At 41.3% G+C, this 26,137-nt stretch overlaps 1 protein-coding gene across 1 annotated transcript in view; it reads left to right on the top strand.

Annotated features, from left to right (window-relative positions):
• kri1 (KRI1 homolog) overlaps positions 1 to 20,808 on the top strand; it is a 32,055-nt gene extending 11,247 nt beyond the window's left edge. Inside the window, exons 9-19 of the mRNA XM_060854887.1 lie at positions 1,472 to 1,584; positions 9,066 to 9,198; positions 10,953 to 11,048; positions 11,517 to 11,687; positions 11,795 to 11,870; positions 14,007 to 14,122; positions 14,329 to 14,470; positions 15,865 to 15,995; positions 18,649 to 18,713; positions 19,206 to 19,301; positions 20,259 to 20,808. Of these exons, the coding sequence (XP_060710870.1) occupies positions 1,472 to 1,584; positions 9,066 to 9,198; positions 10,953 to 11,048; positions 11,517 to 11,687; positions 11,795 to 11,870; positions 14,007 to 14,122; positions 14,329 to 14,470; positions 15,865 to 15,995; positions 18,649 to 18,713; positions 19,206 to 19,301; positions 20,259 to 20,766 (1,647 nt within the window). The 3' untranslated portion in view covers positions 20,767 to 20,808. The remainder of the gene's footprint in view (positions 1 to 1,471; positions 1,585 to 9,065; positions 9,199 to 10,952; positions 11,049 to 11,516; positions 11,688 to 11,794; positions 11,871 to 14,006; positions 14,123 to 14,328; positions 14,471 to 15,864; positions 15,996 to 18,648; positions 18,714 to 19,205; positions 19,302 to 20,258) is intronic.
• Positions 20,809 to 26,137: the final 5,329 nt, after the last annotated feature.

Below are 26,137 nucleotides of genomic sequence, written 5' to 3'. Positions count from 1 at the left end.
GTGGTGAAGCAGCAGGCAACTGGAAGTTCAGGGTCAGTTTTGTGGACAGAATGCAAGCATTCTGTACCCAAGTGGTCACCCAGTCTACGCTTCATTTCCCCAATTTAGATGAGACCACATTGTGAGCAGCAAATGCAATAGAGTAGATTGTGTGAAGTGCAGGTGAAATGCTGGTATTACACCTTGTTGCAGCGGCAAGTGCTGTGAGGCTGTTGGGAGTGAAGGAAGAGTGGACCAGGTGGCCTGGAGGGAACAGTCCCTGAGGAAGGCGGACAGGGAAGGGTAGGGGGATATTGTCTTATGGTGGCATCTCCCTGGATGTGCTGGAAATAGTGCCTAATGATCCTCTGGATGTGGATGCTGTTGGGATGGTAGTCTTGAGCTCCGCTGACCTATCAGGTAGTCCAAAATAATTCCTTAGCTCGTACGTCTGACAAGCAGCTTGGGATATTTTTCTGTGTTAAAAGCACTATAAAATGTATGAATCAGCATATGGTGACTACTATCAGTAATATTTGTAATATATTTCCTCATTTTAATTTGATGTAAACTATTTTATAATTTATAAAAACAAAATCCTTGTAAATTGGCTAGATCAGAAATATAAAGCAGTCTGTCTCTTGAGTTTTCTCTATTAAGCACATAATAGCACATGGGGCACAGGGAAAGGTGCTACCTAGGTCCAATTGAAAACCACATTTGTGAACCTTTTAATTCCAGGCTATAGTACTTGAATAGCCTATCACACTGCACACAATGTAATTAGTGTGCAGACATTCAGCATTGATTGTAAATGTTGCACCACGTATTATTCCGCAGACTTGGTTTCAGTGAAGTGATTTCTTTGCGTTTCACTTAATGTATTCCTTAACTCCAATGTGCTCTGTTGCATAAGTTCTGAATGAAGTTTTATGTCTCCAGTGTGGGTTTGGAGTCTTCTCTGATCACCCTCTCATTAACTAGTAACCTGTCCTTTGAGTTACCTTAACCTAAGTCAATGGCTAGTGCACCATGGCTGTTGAGGAGATATTATGCTTTTAAACTACTTCCTTAATTTAAAAACAATCACTTTCAACTATAAGCACATTTGATTTTTAAGAGTCTATCAGCAAAAATAGTACCTTGAGACAGAATTCTGCATTTATTCTAGGCAGCACCAGGTTGTGTTCAGACAGCTATAGTCCTGTTGGTCACTGAATGATAAGGCTGCTGAAATGCAATACTGTGATGTGAGGATTTAATGGCCTGTAGTAGGAATTGTGCAACAACTTTTCTGACATTTTCATACCTTTTTGAGAGAGGTGTCCTGTCTGTATTGCTTCCCTTTCCCTAACCCATATAGCAGAATCCAGAGTGATGATATTTTAAATCTGTTTCCTAGCTCTGGCACTCCTATTATATATTTTTAACTGTTTGAGTGCTGCTTGTCAATATTTCCATCACAGATTATCGTTTTTTTTGTGTGATGCAGCAATATCTGCGGGATTATTGGAATGATCCTCAGTTGGAAGAAGGGGAGAGATTTCTCCGGGACTATATTCTCAATAAAAGATATCTTGAGGAAGAGGAGGAGGACGAAGAGAGGTAAGATGCATTTTTAAGTAGCCGTGTTCAAATAATTGTTGTGATTCAAACATGGGACGTGAACTTCACTGTCTGTACCAGCATCTATTGCCTATCAATCTGCTTTAATTATTTAACTGGATTTATTTTATTACTATAAAAATGAAAAAATTCCTCCTCTTGACGCCCAGTCCCCCTTGGGGGTATAATTGTGCCATGTAGCAATAGTGCGTGACTGTGTTTATGTTGCAGCCAAGGTGTTTATTGGAATGGTTTAATGGCTTCCTTAGTGTAGTTTAAAAGAAGAACTTTGGACGCAATCAACTGTTTTTATTGCACTATCCTATTTCAGTCCATTTAAAATTTGAATATCAGCAGTGGCCGTTTTTGTTACTGAATGTTGTACAGTGTTTGCAAAGTAAAACTCGAATGCTTATTTGGGGGTTGCTTTCACCAAAAAGATGATGAGCGCAGTTCGAAATTTGGCAAAGATTACTCGTAATGCTTCAAAAATGAACCTTGCATTTGTATAATGATAACTTGTATTTATGTAGCACCTTTTTTAGATTAGATTAAATTCCCGACAGTGTGGAAACAGGCCCTTCGGCCCAACAAGTCCGCACTGACCCTCCGAAGAGTAACCCACCTAGACCCATTTCCCTCTGACTAATGCACCTCACACTATGGGCAATTTAGCATGGCCAATTCATCTTATCTGCTCATCTTTGGACTGTGGGAGGAAACCAGAGCACGAAGGAAACCCACGCAGACAGGGAAAATGTGCAAACTCCTCACAAACAGTCGCCTGAGGCTAGAATTGAACCTGGGTCCCTGGTGTGAGGCAACAGTGCTAACCACTGAGTCAGCGTGCTGCCCCAAAGCACAATGAACTGTTTTAAGCCATTTCATAGAAATGTTATAAAACAAATTTGAGACGTCTAAACATTGGGTCAGATGACTCGAAGTCTGGTCCAAGCGATAGATTTTAAGAAGAGTCTTATAGTTGGAAAATGACTGGAAAAAGATGCAGAGAAGGGACGTCTAGAGTTTGGAGCCAAGACAACTGAAAGCTTGGCCTCCAATGGTGGTGCAATTAAAATTGAAAATTGCCAAAGAAGTCACAATTGCAGGAGCTGAGGCTGAGGAATTGAGTCCTGCAGTGGTCTCTAATTTTTTTTTTACAATGCACATCAATAACTTGGGTAATGTGCAAAAACTCAGGAGCTAAATTTGCAGACGGCACAAATTAAGGCATGCATGTATTGTTATGAAGAGGACAAAAAGGGAATGAAGGCATATAAAGATAGGTTGAGTGAGAGTCGAGATAATGGTGCTGGAAAAGCACAGCAGGTCAGGCAGCATCCAAAGAGCAGGAGAATCAACGTTTTGGGCATAAGTCCTTCATGAGTGAGCGGGCAAAATTCAGGCACACGGAATGCAGTGTAATAAAATGTGAAGTTGGCAGCAAGACTAAAAAAGAAGAATTTTTACTTAAATGGTGAAAGTCTGCAGAATTCTGAGATGCAAAGGGATCTAGATGATCTTGTTCATGAGTCACAAAAAGTTATTGTGCAGGTACATCAAGTAATTAATGAAGTGAATGGAATGCTCTATTTTAATATGAACATAAAAATAAGGATGTTATGTGTTTGGTAAGCAGGACATTACTGAGACCACACTTCAAATACTGTATGCAGTTTTGGACTCCTTATTTCAGGAAGTGTGTAAATGTGTTTGATACGATTCTAAGGGATTTATTAGACTTCTGCCTAGAATGAGGAGGGTGTCACCTTAATGAAAGTTTGGACAGGCTAGGCTTGCTTCCATTGAAGTTTAGAAGAGTGAGGGGTGACTTGATTGCAGTATATAAGATCCTGAATGGTCTTGACAATGGGGATGAGGTAAGTGTCATGACCCACTTTAGTAACGTATCCTGATAGTTGAGCCTCAGTACTCCCTGGGTAGTCACAAAAGATAAAGATTTAATTGAAGTAGTCAAAGTCCCCAGTTTACCTGCCTCATGGACTCTGTTTAACGAAAAATACTGACTGGGTTTCTGCACTTGAGAAGGATTTATTACTAATAATTCAATCTTAACCTAGGAAAAGAAAAATATGAATTATAAACTCTTCTACACAAGCAAAGAAAGCGTGTTATGGATAGAGGAAAAAATACTGAAGAAACACTGTTCAGTAGCCCCAGTCCACAGGAGTTGATGAGCTATTCTATTTGTCCCCCCAAGGCTTTCTGTTGTCAGACGTTTTTCTTTCTAGATTGTTTCATTTCTTTCCAGAGGGCTCGAGGCAGTTTGTACTCCAATTCTAAAGTATTTCATTTACTGATTAGGAGCAACAACTTACAATAACTGGGTAGAAGAGAATATCTCTTTAGGGCGGCACGGTGGCACAGTGGTCAGCACTGCTGCCTCACAGCGCCTGTAGACCCGGGTTCAATTCCCGACTCAGGCTACTGACTGTGTGGAGTTTGCACGTTCTCCCCGTGTCTGCGTGGGTTTCCTCCGGGTGCTCCGGTTTCCTCCCACAGTCCAAAGATGTGCGGGTCAGGTGAATTGGCCAAGCTAAAATTGCCCGTAGTGTTAGGTAAGGGGTAAATGTAGGGGTATGGGTGGGTTGCGCTTCGGCGGGTCGGTGTGGACTTGTTGGGCCGAAGGGCCTGTTTCCACACTGTAAGTCTAATCTAATCTAATCTAATCTTTATTTCTTGTAGGCTTTGGTTTCTTCACTACATAGAGAGAAAAGAGATCTGGTCTTTCCTGCAGTGTGGAGGTTTCTCACTTTATAATGTAAACTCAAGCATAGATTCATTTTTTTTTTAGAAAGTAACTGAAATATGCCGTTGTGTACACAAAAGGCCATCACTCTAATCCTACTTTGAGTAGCCTGGTGAGGTGACAGCTAAATGATTGCATGTTTGTCTCTAACAGAGTCATTGACCTTTAGTGACTGTCAACATATGGAATGCTTTTAGGCATGATGAGACATAATAAAGCTTTATGAAATAAAAGTGGCCAGTATTAAATTATGATTGTAGTGTGTGAGAGACAGCGATTGTAGGAGGTGTTCTCAGGGAAGGAAGTGAGTGAATGTAGGATACTCTGGGAGTGTCTGCATGTGACTTTTGGGGGTCTCAGCATGCATGTGATTGTGGGGTGTCCTGGGAGCACATAAGTATTCATATGTGCTTCTCTGTGATTGAAATATTTTTATAACTTTCAAGTGATCTTGTGAAGAAATGTTACAGTAAAATTGAACTCTGGCTCAGGGAGGCTAAACCTGCTAGCCACGGTTCCTGCTGTCAGTCACTATGTACAAAACCCCTTGTCTGTGAACTTGATGCCTCTAACAGCTGAATAGTATGTTGAAATTCACAGGCCTCGTACATGAGAATGGCCATTTGATTGAAGTATTACCCTGTGCAACTGTGCCAGTAATATTTGACGTTAAGGGAGACAGGGTGGAGTTGAAAAGGAGGAAGTAGACTTTTTTATTTTTATTTGAATAGTTCCCAATGCATTTCCTGTATTACCACAATTTCCTCACTTTTTTTCATTCCCCCCGTACAAAGAAAACCTGCCTTTTGCTCCTCACCTTTACAAGCTAAAATGTAAGCATGATTTAAAATGGAAAATCAAGAGGAAAAGCCTTGAATTTTGAGCTTGTCCATTCAGGGATGATGCCCAGGGTGCACCAAGTCAGGAAGAAATCTGTACATCTCCCTCAGAAAGCTGTGGAGGATGGGGATCAAATGAACATTTTCAAAATTGAATTAGATAGGTATTTGTTAGGCCAGTGGCATTGAGGGTGGTGCAAGCAAGGTTGGGTGGATTGATTTCAGATACATGGTTCACTTCAAATTGGAGGGAAATGGTCGAGTGGCTGCCTCCCTGTCACCATGGTTGTAACTTAGAAGTAGGATTCCAGCAGCTCTGAGTGTAACTCTAGGTGAACTGTTATATGTCAGGGTCAGGGCACTGGTGGGTCAGCCATCTGCTGATAAGTGATGTGTTTAACCCCTGATACAGTGTTGCCTGACAGAGTAACGACCGTTTAATGAACCCAGCTTTCAACTTTCTTTTCAAGCGTTGATTGGCTGCTTTGACGTGTGTTATAATAAGTTGCCTTTGCTATCGAAACCTGATTGGCTAATCCCTCAGGTAGAATGTCAGTTGTCTCAGCCCATTAAGTGCAACTGAAGGATGAGCAGGAATTATGAAACCAGTTGTCTTTTTTTTTGTGAAAATGTTAACTAAATTGCTTTTTTTCCCCCCCCTCAAAGTGTCGCCTTGTTGCCCCAGGTCAGGGGGAGGGTTAGAAAACTATTCTGCTGTGAGCTGATTGGCCATTTCCAAAGATTTGTCTTTAGAAGCTTTGATCAATGAAATGTGAGCTAATGACCAGCAGGAATTTTGAAACAGTTGTTCTAAAAATTAAAATATTACAATTTCCCTCAAAAAGCAGAATTCCCTTAACCCAGGGCAAGGGGAGGGTCTGGACACATAAGGCTGCTGGTGTAAAAGTCCCATTGGCTAATTCCAGTCATGTATGTCATGAGAATGTGACCTATAAAATGGCAATGAAGTGGAATTATGAAGTTGTTATTTTTTTAAAAAATATAAAATATATATGTGAAAAACTTTTTTCACCCCTCCAGGCTACCTCTAGATTGGGTCTAAAACAACCTGTGCAAACTTCTTTTGATGTCCCTCCCACATTCCCTGCTGCTGCAGGTGAATGGCATTGGTTCTTGCACTTTTCTAATCCTCCAGTTCTAGCCTGATGCGCTTTCCCAGTTTTTACCACTCCATCACTGGTGGCCATGTCTTCACCTGCTAAGCATTGGCATCCCCTCCCTAAACCCCACTCGCCTTTTGATAATCTTCAGTTTGAACTTTTGATTAACCATCCTAATGTGAGTCTGTGTCAGATTTCATCTGATAAATACCCTTGTGAAATGCCTGTATTAAAGGTGCTATATAAATGTACGTTATCAACACCAATCCGCCAAGCCAATGTATAAGTCTTCGGTTTGATCGATATGTTCACTAGCTGTTGTGTTACTCCCTGCATAGACTAACAGTGTGCCTCATTCAATTCATTATACATTGTTCTTATTGTATCTTCACACACTTTTTTCCCCTTTGGGGATCAGTGGGGAGGGTGATGGAAGGATTCACATGCTGGCTATTGGCTCACCTAACTCGTTCGTAAATGCTCCTTCTGTGGCCAGTGAGTTCTGGTGGAGACTGAAACCTGGAACATTGGCCCAGAGCTGGGGATGCTATCCACTGCACTCCACAATGAGTTAGCTAATCTTATTTGGGCAGTATTCAAGACAGAACAATCTGTGTCAATTTGATTTGCAGAGGAAATGACCTGTTAAGTTTCCAGTTCTTGACTATCTCAAAATGGAAGCTTTTGATAACTGACAATTTCAAGATGTTAGTGCTGGCTGCATGCTGTTCATTAAATGTTACATGGGTGATTATGCCAAATATAAACAGTTTATTTACGTCCAGCCTATCCATGATTTACTCTATGCTCCACTCAAGCGTTTTCCTGATCTTTGCTTATCTAACAGTATACCCTTCTATTCCCTACTCCCTCATGAGTATCCAGCCTCCCCTTAAATGTGTAAGTACTAGTTGCCTCAGTCACTTCTGGGTGGTAGTGAATTCCACATTCTTGCCATGCTCTGATTATTCCCAAAGTCCCTGTTCGATTTCCTGGTGACTGTACTTTATTGATGGTCTCCAGTTTTTATTTTTCCCCTCACTTTTATTTTCCTTCCCTTGCATCAACAAGATTTATAGATTTATTTTTTGATAGCAGAGACTTGAATGGGGCATCTTCAGGTCATGTCACCTTATCCTAAGTCAAGAACAGCTCAAGGAAACTTTTTTGAGGTAAAAAATAATTTTAATTTTGCATGGAATTTTCACGATTTCTGTTCATTGCCATCTCACAAACTGACAGTGAGAACAAGGCTGGACTTGACATGTGTCCTCCAGGATTCAGTGGTCACTTATTTGCTCAACACTCCTGTAGTCATTTGGATGAGTTACCAGTTGATTGTCAGTGCAGTTAAAAGTAGGTGTATTCAAGACGGATGCAGAAAAATTGAATTTAAAAGGAAAGTATGGTAATATTTTACCTACTGAGTCAAGCCTAAGTTGTCTTCGGTTTGAGTGAGATTAGAGGAATGGGATAATTGCAAAAAGCCGTGGTGATGTTTTTTGGTCTCCTTGTTAAGTCATATTCATATGGAGTTCTGTAAATGCCTCACAAAGCAATCGGGCAGCTTGCCAATAAACAAAGTAGGTCTACAACAGAGGATGTTTGCACATGTACAGTTGTATCCCAACAGAGAGGGATCAGCTTTGAGAATGGAGAAATTGTCAAACAACTCTGCATTGAATTAGTATTGGCAATTAAAACAAGGAGAAAATTCTAACTACTCATTAGCGATTGAGCGACGTTGACATGTTATTTTCAATAGGAATTGCTTTGAGGCTGTCCAAGCTCACCTCCTCTAGAGTGCTTATGACAACAGAGGGAAAGGGTCAACTCATCCTCCTGGTATAGGTTTCAACCCAGAGTGTTTGTGTAATCTGCCACTGCAAATATGGGCTCTTTCTTCCTCCCCTTCCTAGGTGCACTGCTAGGGTCCACTGCAATGCAATTGGGATGCAGTGGCCTCGGGGTATTATCGCTGGATTGTTGATCCAGAAACAAAATGTGTGGTGCTGGAAAAGCACAGCAGGTCAGGCAGCATCCAAGGAGCAGGAGAGTTGACATTTTGGGCATAAGCCCTTCATTAGGAATCATGATGGGCTTATGCCCGAAACATCGATGCTCCTGTTCCTCGGATGCTGCCTGACCTTTCCTTCTCCAGCTCCACACTTTTCGTCTCCGACTCTGCAGCATCTGCAGTCGTCACTTTCTCTGTGTTGATCCAGAAACCCAGAAAATGTTCTGGGTTTGAATCCTGTCATGGCAGTTGGCAGAATTTGAATTCAGTAACAAAGAATCTGGAATTAAATATCTGATGGTGACCATGAATCCATTGTTGATTGTCAGAAAAACTCATCTAGTTCATTAATGTCCTTTTAGAGAAGGAAACTGAGACCCTTACCTGGTCTGGCCTACATGTGACTCCAGACCCACAGCAATGGGGTTGATTCTGAAATTAAGGGTGGGTAATAAATGCTGACCAGCCAGCAGCACCTCATTCCGTGGATGAGTTTTTAAAAAAAAAGTGCAGCTCATTTTTTTTTGCCTTAACGGTTGTTAGCAGCCTGAAGGAGAGGAAGAGTAAGATGCCCTTGCTTGTTTGCTGATATGATTGCACATGGCATTCGTGCGTGTAATAATCGGATTTCTGTCGTCGTAATCCTACAGACATTTGTAGACATTCCTTGCCATTTTAGACACGTTGATGCAAGCTCATAGCTGCTTTATTGTTTCCTTGTCACGGTCCTGAAGAATTCCAACTTATGATGAGATTGTCCAGGATGAAGTGGATGACTCCGAAGATGATGGGGAACTATTTCTGAGGAAACAGGAAGACTTTGAAAGAAAATATAACTTCAGATTTGAAGAACCTGATGCAGAATTTGTGAGCATATTACTGTTTGTCTAAAGATAGCATTTTGTCTTTCGACTCATTAGTCTCGGTTATGAACAGCTGTTCTTTTATTTATAGATTAAAGCCCCACCTTCACACTTGGTTCTGCTGAGTTCACTGTTTAAACCCAAACCACTCCCAGGTAGTGGAAGGGGCTACAAAGTTGGGTTTAGCACCCTCTGGTAGAGGGGAGCCGATGGGGATATACTCGGAGGGAGGATTGACATGTGTCCCTGTCTCTGTTTACTGTCCAGTCACTCCACCCAAGAGCAACGTTTGGTCAGGACAGGTTCAGGTTTAGCTGTCAAATTATCAGCCAGCATACAATACCCTCAGCTATCCAGAGATCACAGACCAGATGCCTTCTGACATGTTACACACATGGAATGTTTGAATGCCTTCAGGAAATCACTGGCAGGTGGGGGTGGGGAGTGGGACAAAATACTTAAATTTATATATGTGACCCACAGAAAAAAGTGTCAGTGCCACTGTCAGACAATGGAGATTGGGTGCTATGTTTGTCCTTGTGATATTACATGACTTGGGGGGGGGAAAGGGGGCAAGGAGCAGTGGCAAGGAGGGTGGGGGGTGCAGAGTAGTCATAAATATCAATGTTAGATTTGAAAATAGAGCAGGAATGTAGATAATTCAAAAATAGAAATAGATTTCTGAAGCTTGCACCTCAGAACTTCCTGTTGAAAAGAACCTGAAGCCACAGTGATCAAATCATAGAATGATTCAGCCCAAAAGTAACACATCGAGTCCACAGAAAGCAGGAATAATCCAACCAGTCAGTATGAAACATATTGTGAAAAGTTCCATAAATGTGTCTTGCTCACCAGTAACTGCTCACTGTCACTCACTCTGGATTCCATTGGGCTAGTGAACTCCTGACGTCATTACAGCTATGGTCCAAACATGGACAAAAGAGCTGAACTCCAGAGATGAGGTGTGAGTGACTGCCCTTGATATCATGGCAGCATTTAACAGAATGTAGCAACTCATCCAGGGTGCTTTGATAGCACCTTCCAAACACATGACCTCCACCACTTGAAGGACACTGAATGCATGAAAACACTTGCACGTACCTCTCCAAGTCACAAACCCTCTTGACTTGAAATTATATTCTTGCTCCTCCTCTGTTGCTGGGTCAAAATCTTGGAACTCACTCCATTTAAAGCACTGTGCTTGTACCTGCACTCTACAGAATGCAGTATTTCAAGAATGTGACTCACATTCTCAAGGGAAATTGGGAGTGGGAATAAATGCCAGTCTCACCACCGATACCTGTATCCAGAGAATGAAAATTTACCCTATATTTTGCAACTGTTAATACAAAAATGTTGATGTTTCTCTTTGACACATCAATTAATAGTAATAAGCATGGGCATGTTAATTGTTCTATACATTTTACAACAAAGACCCAGATTTGAAGCAAAATTGTGGATTTCCTTTAACTTTATTGGTTATTTGTCCTGTACAGTAAGAGCTCTGCTTTTAATTAGTGGTATTTTCAGTCATCTTCCTGTGAAGTGATGTTGAGGGTAAAAATCTAACCAGTAAGTCTGATCCTTGCTTGCACAGACATGTGGCAAAGCAGTAGTGAAAAGATATTGTTGTGTATGCATGTATCTAGCTGCATTCTTTGAAGTAACTAAAGGATCTTTTTGATGTTTTTGTTTGTTTTATAATCATTGGCTTTTGGGGCCTTCCAAAACATTGATGTATCGTTTTCTCTTTTAAAGATAAAATCATACCCGAGAACGATTGCGACCTCAGTCAGAGCAAAAGATGATAGAAGAAAGCGCAAAAGAGAAGAAATTAAGGAAAGGAAGCGAAAAGTAAGTTTCAGTTATTTTCATTTGATTAAAAATTACTATTAAAGCTGAACAGCACCTGTGTAAAGTTTTGGAATATTTCTCTGTGATTGTATCAGACAGGCACCCTCCAGTTTTTCCTCAATTTATGTACAGTGCACATGAACACAGGAGTGGTATTGACCTCTCTACACAACATAAAATGCAGCCAGCAGCCATCCACCACCCCATGTAAATAGATCAGTTCTGCACACTCGCAGCAAAGGACTGTGCTTTGTGATGAGTGCTTGGTTAGACTAGCACTTTGCACCACAGAGAGCTGAACGGTCTGTGCACTGAGTTCCCCAGTTACGCTGTGCCTCAGAAATCTCCCAAGTACCATTCAAACACTTCCTGTGGGTGTAGGAAAATTTCAAAGCTTTGGTCAGCCAAGCAAAGCTCCTTCAACAACCTTCTTACTTTTGTTTCAATCTTTATGAATGGTTCCTTTAGGAAAAGGAAAAGAAGCAGGAAGAGATAAAACAGCTTAAGAAGCTAAAGAGGATGGAGATTACCAACAAGCTGAACCGGTTAAAGGAGATAACTGGGAATGAAACTGTTGGCTTCGATGAGCAACATCTGGAGGAGGACTTTGATCCAGTCAAGCATGACCAGTTGATGCAGGTTTGACGCGAGAGGCAAAATAAGCAGAGCCAGTTTTACTGCTTTACAAAAAGAAAGCAAGCTTTCCTGACCAGGAAATTTTTTTTTCTTTATTATTCTCCCTGCAGCAATTCTTTAACGATGACTATTATGGAGTGGGAGATGAGCACAAACCACAGTTTGAGGACAACGAGGAACTTGGTGGTAACATCACCTTTGGAAATATACTTGAGATAAATGAGTTAAATACAGCCGCAGTAAAATCTCTCACTCTTTGAACTTCTGGGGGCTGAACCACATATTCATAATGTCACCCAATGTGTATGCCTAATGGATTCAGTAGGACAGGTGGCGAGTCTGTGATCTGGAAATGGAATGCTAACCAGACCTAATGCTAATCATTGTTATATGACTGGGACAAATGCCATGTAATATGTTAAATTGCATTCAGAAGAAATGTGCTTGATTTGCCTGGATACTTGATCAAGTTCTCAGTACACATTGGAGCCAGGTTTTTCCTCTTTGCTGCCATGATAACTTGATGCATTACCCAGAATGAGTGCGTTTCATTTTAAATTTTTGCGTGCGTGTAAAGGGTGTCATGTCAAATCGTCAAAAGTTTAACTTTGAAAATGGCCCCTTACAGTAAGATTTTCTTCTTGCGTGTGACTGTAACCTTGACCTCCTTTGCATTATGCTATGAACATTTTCACTTGTGTATTTTCTGATTGAAGACTGCAATTGGTGTGACCACTGTAATGCTCCCAACATATTGTGACATGGAGATGGCAGGTCCCCACAGTAAGAACATTCCCTCATTCCTTATGGCGAGGCAAATCTCTTTACACAGGCAAGCGATTCCATGAATTGACCTCTGCCCTCTTCTGAGTTCTGCTGATCTCAAATTGGGCAGCAGTGTGGCAAAGATTCCCATTCCTGATCATTGGAGATCAGAGCCCACTTCCCACACCTCCACCTGCAACAGTGACAGAACCCCCACCCCCTCCGGTCCTCACCTGCCACCCCACCAATCTCCTGAATAAATTGCAACATTCTCCGACATTTCTGCCACCTACAAACAGACCCACCACCAGAGACATATATTCCCTGCTCACCCCTATCTGCTTTCTGTAAAGACCATTCCTTCCGTGACTGCTAGACCTGCCACTGTGCGCGCGCACACACACACCTGCCATCGCGTGAATTGCAAAACCTGCACCCACACCTCCCCCTCACCCCCATCCAAGGACCCAAAAGAGCCTTCCACATCCATCAAAGCTTCACCTGCACTTCCACACATGTCATTTACTGTATCCGTTGCTCCAGTTGCGGTCTCCTTTACACTGGGGAGACAGGACCCATACTCGCAGAGCGCTTCAGATAACATCTCCAGGATACCTGCACCAACCAACCCCATCGCACTGGGCCAAACACTTCAACTCCCCCTCTCGCTCCGCCAAGAACATGCAGGTCCTGGTCATCGTCCATTGCCACTCTGTAAGCATCCGACGCCTGAAAGGAGAACTGCTCATCTTCTGCGTTGGCACCCTCCAACCCCATGGCATCAATGTGGATTTCACCAGTTTCCTCATTTCCCCTCCCCCCACCTTATCCCAGTTCCAACTCAGCACCATCCTCATGACCTGTCTGACCTGTCCATCTTCCTTCCCACCTATCCACTCCACCCTCCTCTCTGACTTATCGCCATTATCCCCACTTCCATCTACCCTATCGCAATTGCAGTTACCTTTTATCCCTCCCATCCCCTCAGCTCACAAGCCTAATTCCTGATGAAGGGCTTTTGCCCAGAACATCGATTTTCCTGTTGCTCGGATGCTGTCTGACCTGCTGTGCTTTTCCAGCATCACACTCTCGACTCTGATGCTTTGGAAAGTGCAGGGTGACATCCTACCTTGAGCTACTGAAATTTAATTTCAATTCATTAAATTTGGAAGTGAAAGCTAGTCTCTGTAATGGTGGCCATGAAACTATCCAGTCCTTACAGGAAGAAAATCTGCCAACCTTTCCTGGTCTCACCAGAAAATGATTGGGGATCCACAGTGTCGTAGTTTACTTTTACCTGCCCTCGAACAAGTGAATCCGTTCAAAGGCGATTGTGGTTATGCAACAAAAACTGGTATTGCTCGTGACAAGCACATGCCATGAAATAAGAAAAAGAATGGTCTAATTAGTTACCAAATCCCAAAAGCCAGTGTTTAATTAATCTTGTTGGCAAAAGATGGCATGTAAGGTGGGACTTCATCACCAAAAGCATTATTTGTACCCTTTTTAGAAAGGATAACTGGATTTAGTTGCAATTCCTATTTATGTTTATACCAGATGAATGGAACTGGGACACGTGGACAGGAGCAGAAGATGGCTGTGCTGAGGGAGAGGAAGAGGAACAGTCGCAGCAAGAAAGTTTTGAGCCACACTGTGAGGATCCTGATTTTATTGTAAGCTGCACTTTATTTTAATTTCTATATGTTTGATCAATGCTGTTGTAAAATTGAGTTTACTTTGTAGGAATTTCTCTTTAAGGGAGAGGCTTGGAAGACTCTGGGAGACAGGGTGCTGTCAAGTTTAATTTTTCCTCTCCTGCACAAGAACTCTGCAATCTGACCACTAAATAACACTGAAATATCAATACTTCTCTGAACAGATGGATGCAGATTATGATCCCAGCCAACAAGCAATCTCCTCTAAGAAGAAAAAGAAACAAAATGCTCCTTTCATGGAGAAGAAAAGGAGGAAGTCTAAATTTGCTGAGGCAGTTAGCAAGGCAAAGCCAGCATTTGATCCCAGTAAGTGTCCTGTCAGTCCTGTCAGCTTTTGAATTGGGTATGTCCACTCACCCACTAGTTATGGTAGCTGATCTCTCCTGCATCATAAAATTGAGTAGATAGTTTAAACCCTATACTCGCTGGGTAAACTTTGAGGCAGAAACGTTTTACTCCTAATTGTTGGACTCACTAATGGAATTCACAAAATGGTTTGCGTGTGGGGTTCTGGATTGATGGAAGAAGGCCCTCCTCACCTAGAGGTGGTGAGCATTGCTCATGATGGTGTAGCATGGGATAGAATTTTAGGAGGGAATTTCTGGCTTTGCCACCCCTCAGCTAGGAGTACTTAATGCTGACTCGAGTGTCTGAAATGCATCAAGTTCTGTTTCTCAGCTTTCCATTCCCTTGCTTGATGTGGTGTCAACAACCAAGCATACTTTTATCCAAGATTTTATTTATGCTACATGAATCTCACAGGTGAACAATAAAGCCAATCCCATACCGTGCTGAGAGCTGAGCTCCACAGTTGATTTTCCTACTCCTCTCCATGTATGTGTATTGTTTTTAATGTCAATGTGTTGTAAGAAACTTGTGCAGCTGGCACCAGATTTTGTGAGCAAATCTTTGGGTAGATTTCCTGCCACCAGCTTTCTTACAGAAGAAGTCTACAAGGCTCACTGGTATTAATGATAAAGGTGTAACCAATGGAATCGTCATCAGAAGAGGATCCCACTTGTTCATATGAAATACACATAAAAGAACAACATTTAAAGCCTAAACATTGATCCCAGCACTTACGTTGTGTGCCCTCTCCCAGTAGTTTATTACATATGTGTAAGAAAGCCTGTTTCTTTAGTTAGCCAGTCTAAAGCTAAGGGAGATCTGAGAAGTAACTAGGTCTATGCTACATCTGTAGACAGCAGAATTGACCAAAATCTAACAACAAATGGACAAGCAATTGCACGAGACAGTCATTGGTATCTTTAGTGGTTGGAACTATTTCAAAGCTTCAGAGTTAACCCATTCCTGCCAATTCTGTTCTTCAGCACATGTCTGTTGCAAGCTTACATTTCTTTGCCCATAGTGTCTCATAAGTTGGAGCATATTTCTCCACAGCCTTTTTAATTAAATAGAACTCCATTCGATGTGAAGTGTTCCGACTCAACAGATTTCATGTATATGAGGAAAAAGGGAGCAGAGCAATATAGGGCAGGATAGGAAACAGTGACCACTGGGAAGAGACCACACAATGTAAGCTCTGGGATCAACTATTTGGACTTTAAAAGTTTTTTTTGTGTGTGTTTCACATGACCAATCTGGTTGAAGGGCTCATTTCAAAAGTTTTTTTTTGATGACAAGTCACATTGAGCCTTTATCTAATCGAATGCTTTCAACGTAACGTTTTTATATTACAGAGGACAAGACCTTTGAACAGTACTTGGATGAGTACTACAAGTTGGATTACGAAGATATCATTGATGATTTGCCCTGTAGGTTCAGGTACAGGCAGGTGTTGCCCAATGACTTTGGGCTCAGCACAGACGAGGTATGTTTGTAATTGCAGATAAACCTGGAGCCCCCTGGATACTGCACATGCTCTAAACTATTTACATCACAAGCCTGGGTGGCAGTAAGACTTTAGTCATGTAGTCTGGAGTTTATATGGGGTTAGTGATCTAGGCAGTTAAGAATATACACATCTTGAAAGACATCAAAAGCACAAGTGGATGGTAATGAAATAAAATTTGGGGAGTCATTAGAGATGTACAGCACGGAAACAGACCCTTCGGTCCAACCTGTCCACACCAACCAGATATCCCAACCCAATCTAGTCCCACCTGCCAGCACCCGGCCCATATCCCTCCAAACCCTTCCTATTCATATACCCATCCAAATGCCTCTTAAATGTTGCATTTGAACCAGCCTCCACTACTTCCATACACGTCCCACCCTCTCTGTGAAAAAGTTGCCCCTTAGGTCTCTTTTATATCTTTCCCCTCTCACCCTACACCTATGCCCTTTAGTTCTAGACTCCAGGGAAAAGACTTTGTCTATTTATCCTATCCATGCCCCTCATAATTTTTAAATCTCTATAAGGTCACCCTTCAGCCTCCGACGATCCAGGGAAAACCGCCCCAGCCAGTTCTCAGCCTCTCTCTATAGCTCAAATCCTCCAACTCTGGCAACATCCTTGTAAATCTTTTCTGAGCCCTTTCAAATTTCACAACATCTTTCCGAGAGGAAGGAGACCAGAATTGCACGCAATATTCCAACACTGGCCCAACCAATGTCCTGTACAGCCGCAACATGACCTCCCAACCCCTGTACTCAATACAATAAAGGAAAGCATACCAAACATTGCCTTCACTATCCTATCTACCTGTGACTCCACCTTCAAGGAGCTATGAACCTGCACTCCAAGGTGTCTTTGTTCGGCAACATTCCCTAGGACCTTACCATTAAGTGTATAAGTCCTGCTAAGATTTACTTTCCCAAAATGCAGCATCTCACATTTATCTGAATTAAACTCCATCTGCCACTTCAGCCCCTTGGCCCATCTGGTCCAGATCCTGTTGTAACCCTCTTCGCTGTCCACTGCACCTCAAATTTTGGTGTCATCTGCAAACTTACTAACTCTACCTTTTATGCTTGCATCCAAATCATTTATGTAAATGACAAAAAGTAGAGGTCCCAGCACCGATCCTCATGGCACTCCACTGGTCACGGGCCTCCAGACTGAAAAACAACCCTCCTCCACGACCCTCTGTCTTCTACCTTTGAGCCAGTTCTGTATCCAAATGGCTAGTTCTTCCTTTATTCCATGAGATCTAACCTAGCCAATCAGTCTCCCATGGGAACCTACTCAAACACCTTACTGAAGTCCATATAGATCACATCTACTGCTCTGCCATCATCAATCTTCTTTGTTACTTCTTCAGAAAACTCAATCAAATTTATGAGACATGATTTCCCACGCACAAAGCCATGTTGCCTATCCCTAATCAGTCCTGTCCTTTCCGAATACATATTCATCCGGTCCCTCAGGATTCTCTCCAACAACTTGTCCACCACTGAGGTCAGGCTCACCGGTCTATAGTTCCCTGGCTTGTCTTTACCATCCTTCTTAAACAGTGGCACCATGTTTGGAGGCAGATGAGAATTATTTCATTTAAAAAAAACAAGTGTGTATTGACTGAAAATAAGTCCAAGTGATAGTGAATTGGTAGGATGGCATTTTACAGGTTAACTTTGCCCCTTCGTTCATAGCCATACCTCCAGCAATCCAGGCCTAATCGTTTGAAGTTTCCTCTCCAATCGCCACCACCTTTGACTTTTAAAGCTCCTTAAAACCCAGCCCTGACCAAACTGCCTTAGTATATCTTTATACGGCTCAAGTGTCATATTTTGTCGGTGAATGTCCCTGTGGGCATTGTACGATATTGAAGGCTCCTTGTAATTGAAAGTTGGTGTAGTGTCTGTGAGCAAGAAATTGATTATAGGGAAACACTAGTGAAGACCTCGGAACTGTGTCTGTTTTCTTCTCTGCAATGGGTAGTACAGAACACTGAGATGGTCTTCACATTCACATGCATAAGCCTTAAGTTAGATTGATCCAGTGATTGGATTAAGGTTGAACTGTTTATTTTGTGTAAGAGTCCACTTTTAAGTTTGCTTGAACCAATGCGATTAGATTGGAGTGTCAATGCTACTGCTCTAGAATTTCAGCGAGATATAACTCACAAAATTGTGAAATCATTAAAAACCAACGAACACGAGGGTTTGAAAAGAACAATTATCATGAAAATTGCTGGACTGTAAGGAGACATGTCACCTTTTCTGGTTTGACTGTATTTGATTCCAGTCCTGCATTATGATTGATATTTAATACATTCTAAGGGCATGCTAACTACTCAATTGTGCAACCATTGCTATGAGGCAAGTACTAGCCCTCAGTCAGCTGCCAAGAAATGGGTTCCTGTAAGTGGCACCCACATTGCAAGAACAAGTGACCAGGTGTCTGCAGTTGCTATGCTTGTTGACATATTTGGGAAGACTTCCTCAAGAGAACCTGTCATGATTTCAACTTGGTTTCAATTCAGTATCTTCACAAGCAGATCTGCAACGAACTTTGTGCTCAGTTGTGCCTTTAGCTTGATATCCCAGAGGTGAATTGATAACATTTTTGCAATTGTTTGCAGATTTTGGCAGCAGACGATAAAGAACTTAATGCTTGGTGTTCACTAAAGAAAACCTGCCAGTTCAGGTCAGTGAGTAAAACTGAAACCAGGACCTGTGACGCACATACTCAGAACTTGCAGATTGTGAAATATACGAAAGGGCAAGCTTGGATTCAAATGAAATAATGCCAAGTCCATAGTCTCAAGTCTGCAGAGCTTTAAAACTTTATCACTCCCAAGTATATTCCTTTGCACAGATATAAATTCCCAAAAGTGACCTTTATATTCTAGTCATGGACTCATTTATAGGAACATCCATAATTGTTGTAATTAAGATTTTGAAAGTTACTGGAGTTGCGGGGAGGGGGTTGTATGCAGGATAAGATGATCTAAACTTTGACCCCTTTATGTCGCTCAGTTTACTGTATATGCTGACCTATACAAATAATGACTATAAAAGTATTCAAAGACTCATAAAATTAGTGTGGATGAGTCAGTGTGTGTAATATAACTGCATAAATGTGTATTTGTGAAGATGCGCAAGGAACCTATTTTCTTTCAAAACATTGCTTTAACAGGACTGAAAAGGAAGAACTTCATGACCTGAAGATTTACAAGCAGAAAGCTCAGAATCAGTGGAAAAAGCAGCAGATCTTTAAGTCTTTTGCTTTGCAGTAAGTATAATCTGCTGACTCTACCAAATATTGTCTGTATTCTTCATAATTGCAGCAACTTGATCATAGGAAGGAAGTGGTAACAAGTGTAATGTAATGAGTAAGTGTATGTGTGGTGTTTACTGTATTTTGACAACAACTCTGCACATCATTTAGAACAAAGAAACGGAATGTACCTAATATTGCATTTTGTACTTCCATAGAAGTGCATTTTGATAACTCGCAATTTGGTATATGGAATACCTTTGCTGTATTAAACTGTTTATTGGCATGGACATCCACTTATAATAGACTAATGGTCAACATTATTAGAATCATCAAATCCTAGCGGGTTTTGAGAAAATTTCTAGCTCAGGTTGAGGTTTTGGATGTAGGTTTGCTCGCTGAGCTGGAAGGTTCACTTCCAGACGTTTCGTCACCCTACAAGGTAACATCTTCAGTGGGCCTCAGGCGAAGCTGACAATTCCTGCTTTCTATTTGTGTTTGGGTTGATGTTATTTCTTGAGAGAGGGTTATGTCTTTTTGTGGAAGCAGGCTATTCGGCTCATCGAGTTCACATTGACCCTCCAAAGAGAATCTCACCCAGACCCTTCTCGTCCTCGTCCTCATCCTCGTCTTCCCTCCGACGGGTAGTGGTGTTCCCTATCCCAAATGGCCCTTAGCCTCAGTGGGTTGCTATGCCATGTGAGAGGGCAGTTAAGAGTCAATCTTTTGGATTCACGTAGGTTAGGATAACAATTTCTTTCCCGAAAGGGCATGAATGAAACAGATAAGTTTCTGCAACACTTGCTGTTAGTTTCATAGTCATCAATACAGAGATTAACTTTAACTTTATGTTTTAAGTTCAGATTTTGATAATTTTTAAATTCCAGTACTGCTGAGATTTTTTTTGTAGGTATTTGAGTAAAGATTAATTGTTTACCTGTAGTAACCGAAATAAATATTGCTGTTTTATAGGGAAGACGAATCACAGAGGAATGAGGCAACTGCCAAAACAAAGCTTGGGAAGAAGAAAAGGGATAAGCTGAGAAAGTCGCAGTTGCCGGAAGGGGAAGGAGTTGAAAAGTCAGCTGCCGAACTAAGTGCGAAGAAAATTAGGTTGTCTGCTGAGAACGAACAAGTCTTTGGCCTGGATAATGATGAAGATGAAGATATCTTGGTTCCCAAGTCAAAGGAGAGTATGAATGCGGCGACCCCAGAGGAAGTGGATCCCAGCAGAGAAAAGGATGAAGAAAAATCTCCAGGTCCTCCCATTGCACATCAAAAACAATCCAAGGGTGCAGTCAAGAAAAGGAAGAAAGTTACAAAGAAAAACATGCTCCTCACTTCTCAAGTGCAGTTCGGTGGGCATTTGTTCAGTGACCAGAGACTACAAGCCTATGGGATAAACACACGTAAACTGAAATTTAAACAAATATTCAGAGAAAAGAAGAAGAAAGAGAAAAATAAACCGACCAGAGATTGATTTTTCTGCTGAGTAAGATTATTTTATATGGTGTTGTGAAAAATAAACATATTTGCTATCACAGATGGTTCATTAATGTGGCATTATTAATTATCTCCTAGAATTGAAACGTTTATTTTTGTATTTGGGTAACAGGGAAGGAATCAGGAAACAGGGCCCACTGAATTCCAACTTTCATGATGGACATTTTGATTGATGCAAACATATACAACATAGAAGGAGGCCATTTTGCCCATTTGAGTCCAAACTGACTCCCTGTGAAGCAATAAAATGGATCTCTCTTCGCATGGGCACGCATGCGCGCACACACACACACACACACACACACACACACACACACACACACGTTGCCCTGTGGTTCTTGTACTAAAACCATTGGGAACATGTTTTCTTTAACCAGCTCTTCATTTATTTTGACATTTTAATCTATACATTAAAAAATGCAGTGGTGCTAGAACCACTGTCTACCAGCCTCCAGTCTGAAAAATAACCATTTATCACAAGTTGTTTCTGTCCCAAAGTTGACTGTTTTTATCCAAATGTTATCCTCCTATTCCAAAAGCCTCAAATTTATTAACCAGTCAATAATGTGGAACTTGGTCAAATGCATTCTTAAAATCCATATAAGCAACATTCATTGTTCTCTCTTCATCAACAATCTCTGTTATTTCAAAAAGCTTCAATGTGCTAAGCTTCACTTGTGTAACTTGCTGAAATCTGGTGACTCTGCAATTCGTGGTTTGTAATCCAGGAAAAAGCTCCCTCTCTCAAAGGAACATGCCAGCTGCTGGAGAACAGTGTCGCAAAGCCACTGACAAACCAGCTTTGCTTCCTGAGAGATTGAAGGCTGGCCTTGAGAGCATAGTTGGCTGCCAGTGAAAGGGAACAGAAGTCAATGTCTGCAAGTTGAGGCCAGCAAACAATCTTCCTGCTTCAAAGTTTGGGAGAAGATTTGTAGCTCGGGTGCTTCTTGTTGTGGTTCTGTTCGCCGAGCTGGGAGTTTTTGTTGCAAACGTTTCGTCCCCTTTCTGGGTGACATCCTCAGTGCTTCGGAGCCTCCTGTGAAGCGCTTCTGTGCTGATTCCTCTGGCATTTATAGTCTGACAGCCAGACTACTACGACCATAACAGCACACAAACCAACAGCCACGCTCAGACAACAACTCACCAGGACAAAGGACCCGATATCCAGCATGAGCAAAACCAACGTAATGTACAAAATCCCATGCAAGGACTGCACAAAACACTACATAGGACAAACAGAAAGACAGCTAACAACCCGCATCCATGAACACCAACTGGCCACGAAACAACACGACCAGCTATCCTTAGCCACACACTCAGATGACAAACAACATGAATTTGATTGGGATAACACCACTATTATAGGGCAAGCCAAACAGAGAACAGCCAGGGAATTCCTAGAGGCATGGCACTCATCCACAGATTCTACCAACAAACACATCGACCTAGACCCAATATACCGGCCACTGCAGCAGACAGCAACTGACAACCGGAAGCAGCAGAGACAAACCACTATAAATGCTGGAAGAATCAGTACAGAAGCGCTTCACAGGAGGCTCCCAAGCACTGAGGATGTCACCTAGAAAGGGGACGAAACGTTTGCAACAAAAACTCCCAGCTCGGCGAACAGAACCACCACAATCTTCCTGCTTGCCAGTGCCAGAGTGAAGCCCTTGAGCCACACCAGCAATTAATTGACCATCATGTTCTGAACCAATGTCCTATGAGGTGAAAGGCTGCCACATGTTCTGTATGTGAGAAGAGAGTGCATGTGTTCTTTATTAAGTTATCTCAAGCACATCATATAATTTCCAGCATGGATCTGGAATAGGAACCCTGACTGATTTTACTCTTTAAGCTAATTTAAGCATGTTCTTGTCTCATCAAAATCAAAGATGTTGCACATGAGAGTCTGCAAGAGAGTTGAGCTAAGACCACAATTGAATCAAGTCACAATCATATGGCAGAGCAGGTTCGAATGGCTGACTCCTGTTCCTAAATCCTATTTTTCTACACTCAGTTGGTGCTGAACTTAAGTGAGCTGCCTTGCTAGCCAAGGGCAGCACTAAATTAGACCAAATGGCTAATATCTGTTCCAACATTACCTCATTGTGTAAGAGCTCTTTTTGACCAAGAACAATGGTAATGCAACTTCCTCACTGCGTAATATCCTCTACAAAGTTACACAATTTTCCAGTCCTCGGATGAATAGTTTCAGTAAGTATAATTGCCTGTGATCTAAATGTGCAATCGGTGTTGATGAAGTGAATGTAGCAGCCAATTTTAGCATAGCTAGAACCCACGTGGCATATCAAATAAATGATTAAAGTACTGGCTTGGTGCTTTTAATTAATTCATAAGATTTAAGTGCTATTGGGTAGGCCAACATCCATTGCCCTCTCTTAATTGCATTTGATAAGATGCCGGTGAGCTGTCACCTTGAACTATTGCTCTCCATAAGGGAATAGAATATTTGTGCTGTTAAAAAGAGCTCCAGTATTTGACCCACTGACAATAAAGCAATATAGTTCACCACCAGGATGGTATGTGGTTTGTAGGGAACATATGTGGTAGTTTGCAAATTTTATTTGCCCTTCTCTTTCTAGGTATCAGAGGCTGTGTGTTTGGATGGTATTGTTGAATAAGATTTGAGAAGTTGCATGCAGTGGTACCATTCTTTGCAGTTGCAGGCAGAATGGAGATAAGTTCTTCATCAAGCTGTTTAAACGAAAGCGTACTTAAACTCCAAAAACATCACAATTGTATGAGAAAATAGCTCAATGCAACAATCCGCGATCATTCGGCTGATAAGCAGGGACTAAGCCTCAGCAAAGTCCTGTATTATGAGGACAATGGAAATTTTGAAAGCTGCTCATTCTCTCAAAGAACTTGCATAGGAAGCTAACTTCATGTTGAATGGAATAAGGGATGTCAAGCTTATTGGTAGGCATGTGCTTTGGTCAGCACTTCTTCCAAAATTTGGCTTTGATTGCAGGATTTGGATTCAATGCATCCTCCCAACAGAAGTCTTGATTAAAGGGAATAGTCAATGAATGCCACTTTGAATTTGATTGTTGTGAAAGCTTTGCTGTAGTTAGGCAGGACATATCTTGGCATTATCTGGAAGTATATTAAATGGTATTTCAGGCAGGGACCATCTTCAGGTATCTTGTCACTCATTTTGTTCTGCATTTTGAAACAATGCAGTATTACAAATTACTTTTGAAATGTAATGCTTCATAATTTCGCAGTTAAAGTGTTGCACAATTAATTCTATCTTTCTCTTGTCCTCCTGTGCATTGCTATTATAAGGTTACTGTTTCTTTGAACTTTCATTCCATTCACTGAAACTGTTGTTTTTTAAAAAAAAAGCACAGTTCCGTGTTCTTTCTACTCCTTGTATCCTCACTCTGTGCAACCTGAGACTCATTGTGCCATCTTACAATGTAGAGATCCTCAGAAGAAAGAATATAAACTACATAATTTATTATTCCCTGAGTCATCAGTTTCAAATGTCTTCAAATCTAATTATTAATTGACAAGATTATTAAGAGTGGTGTAACTGATCGACTGGATAAAGCCAAGGTGCTGCTCAGGTAGTTTTAACTGCATAACTGTTTTAGTCCCTTTTCAATTCTCAGAATTTCCATGCACTAAATTTTATAGAAAATCTCTTGCATGTATATTCACAACATGGGCAATTATAGAATGATTGATTCAGCACAGGAGGAGGAGGAGGCCATTCAGCCTGTTCCACCTCTTTTATAGTTTTTACCTCTTAATTGCATGGAACTGATGAGTCCAGAACAGCTGCCAATCTCACATACCTACAACCATTATCACTCCCTTTTGTGATACCTGTGATAATCTCCCTTACCATCTAACCTTTCCTTTTAATTATACCTGATCCTTCCCAACTTTTACTAGAGTATGAAAATTATCATGTCTTCACCTCTCTCTCCATAGGATTTGAAACAGCAACTCTTTTTCTCTTGCTACCAGACCTAATGTGTTTCTCCAACCCTTCCTGTTTTTTTTATCTTCAGATTTCCAGCATTCAAAGTATTTACTTTGGCCTATTCCATTGCTCCTTCCATTTACCACTGTAAATGTTTTCCTTTTTAATGTTTTATCTGCTTCCCTGTCCTTTCAGGTTTCAAACCATGTTTAAAAAGTAGTATTCTATCAAAATTTGGTTAATGTGATGTGTACTGAGATACAATGAAAGTATTGTTTTGTGTGCGAACCAGACAAATGATATCGTAGACAAGTACATCAGGGTAATAGAGCAGAATGCAGAATATAGTGTTGCAGCGAGAGAGAAGGTGCAGTGAAAAATCAACTCTAATTTATGAGGGGTCCATTCAGAAGTCTGATAACAGCAGAGAAGAAGTGAATAAGTCTGCTTTCCTCCAAACACCTTTGAATCTCAAAAGAAAAATGTGGTGGCTGCAGGAAATAAGTGTAGAAAATGTTGGAGAAACTCAGCATCTGTGGAGAAAAGAATAATATGTTTTGAATCTTTGGCATGAGAATTTTAATTTACTGATTATTTATGCATGCTGTATAAAACTGCAGCTGCTGGAGAAGTGAAACAAAAACAAATTGCTGAAAAAACTTTGCAGGTCTGAGAAAGAAGTTAACATTTGGAGTCCGGTGAATAAGGATCACTGAACTTGAAATAACTTTTTTTTTCTCTTCACAGATGCGGCTCGACCTGTTGAATTTCTCCAACAGTGTGTTCTTGCTGAATACTTGATTTGATTTATTGTGGTCATGTGTACCTAAGTACAGTGAAAAGCTTTGTGAGTAGTACAGACAGATCAGAGTAGGCAAGGATCATAGGGTGCTTAGACAGGTTGAGGAATAAATGTTACACTACGCAAATAGGTGTGCGAAGCAAGATCATTATTAACAAAATCAACATTATTTGAAGTTAGAGTCTCCATTCATCAGTCTAGTAACAACAGAGAAGAAGCTGTTCTTCAACCTGTTGATGTGTGTGTTAAAACTTCAGTAATGCTCTCCTACAACCTCTCCCGCCAGGCAGAAGATACAGGAGTGGGAGAAGTTTTCTTTTATGTTGGCAGCCTTTCCACTGCAGCAAGAAGTATAAATAGAGTCCATGGATGGAAGTTTGGCTTCCATGATAGTCTAGGTTGTGCGCACACCCTCTGTAGTTTCTTATGGTCTTGGGCAAAAATGCATCTGAATAGAATGCTTTCTATGCTGTATTTGTTAAAGTTGGTGAGGATCCTTTATAATAAACTGCAAATATTACAATAGTCCTAGTAAACAATAGGGTTGCTCTCTTAGAAAGACAGCGATGACTGGTGATGGTTTAACCT

The sequence above is a fragment of the Hemiscyllium ocellatum genome, chromosome 45, assembly GCF_020745735.1.
Source record: "Hemiscyllium ocellatum isolate sHemOce1 chromosome 45, sHemOce1.pat.X.cur, whole genome shotgun sequence".
Classification (NCBI taxonomy): Eukaryota; Metazoa; Chordata; class Chondrichthyes; order Orectolobiformes; family Hemiscylliidae; genus Hemiscyllium; species Hemiscyllium ocellatum.
This window is presented reverse-complemented; position numbering and strand designations above follow the sequence as displayed.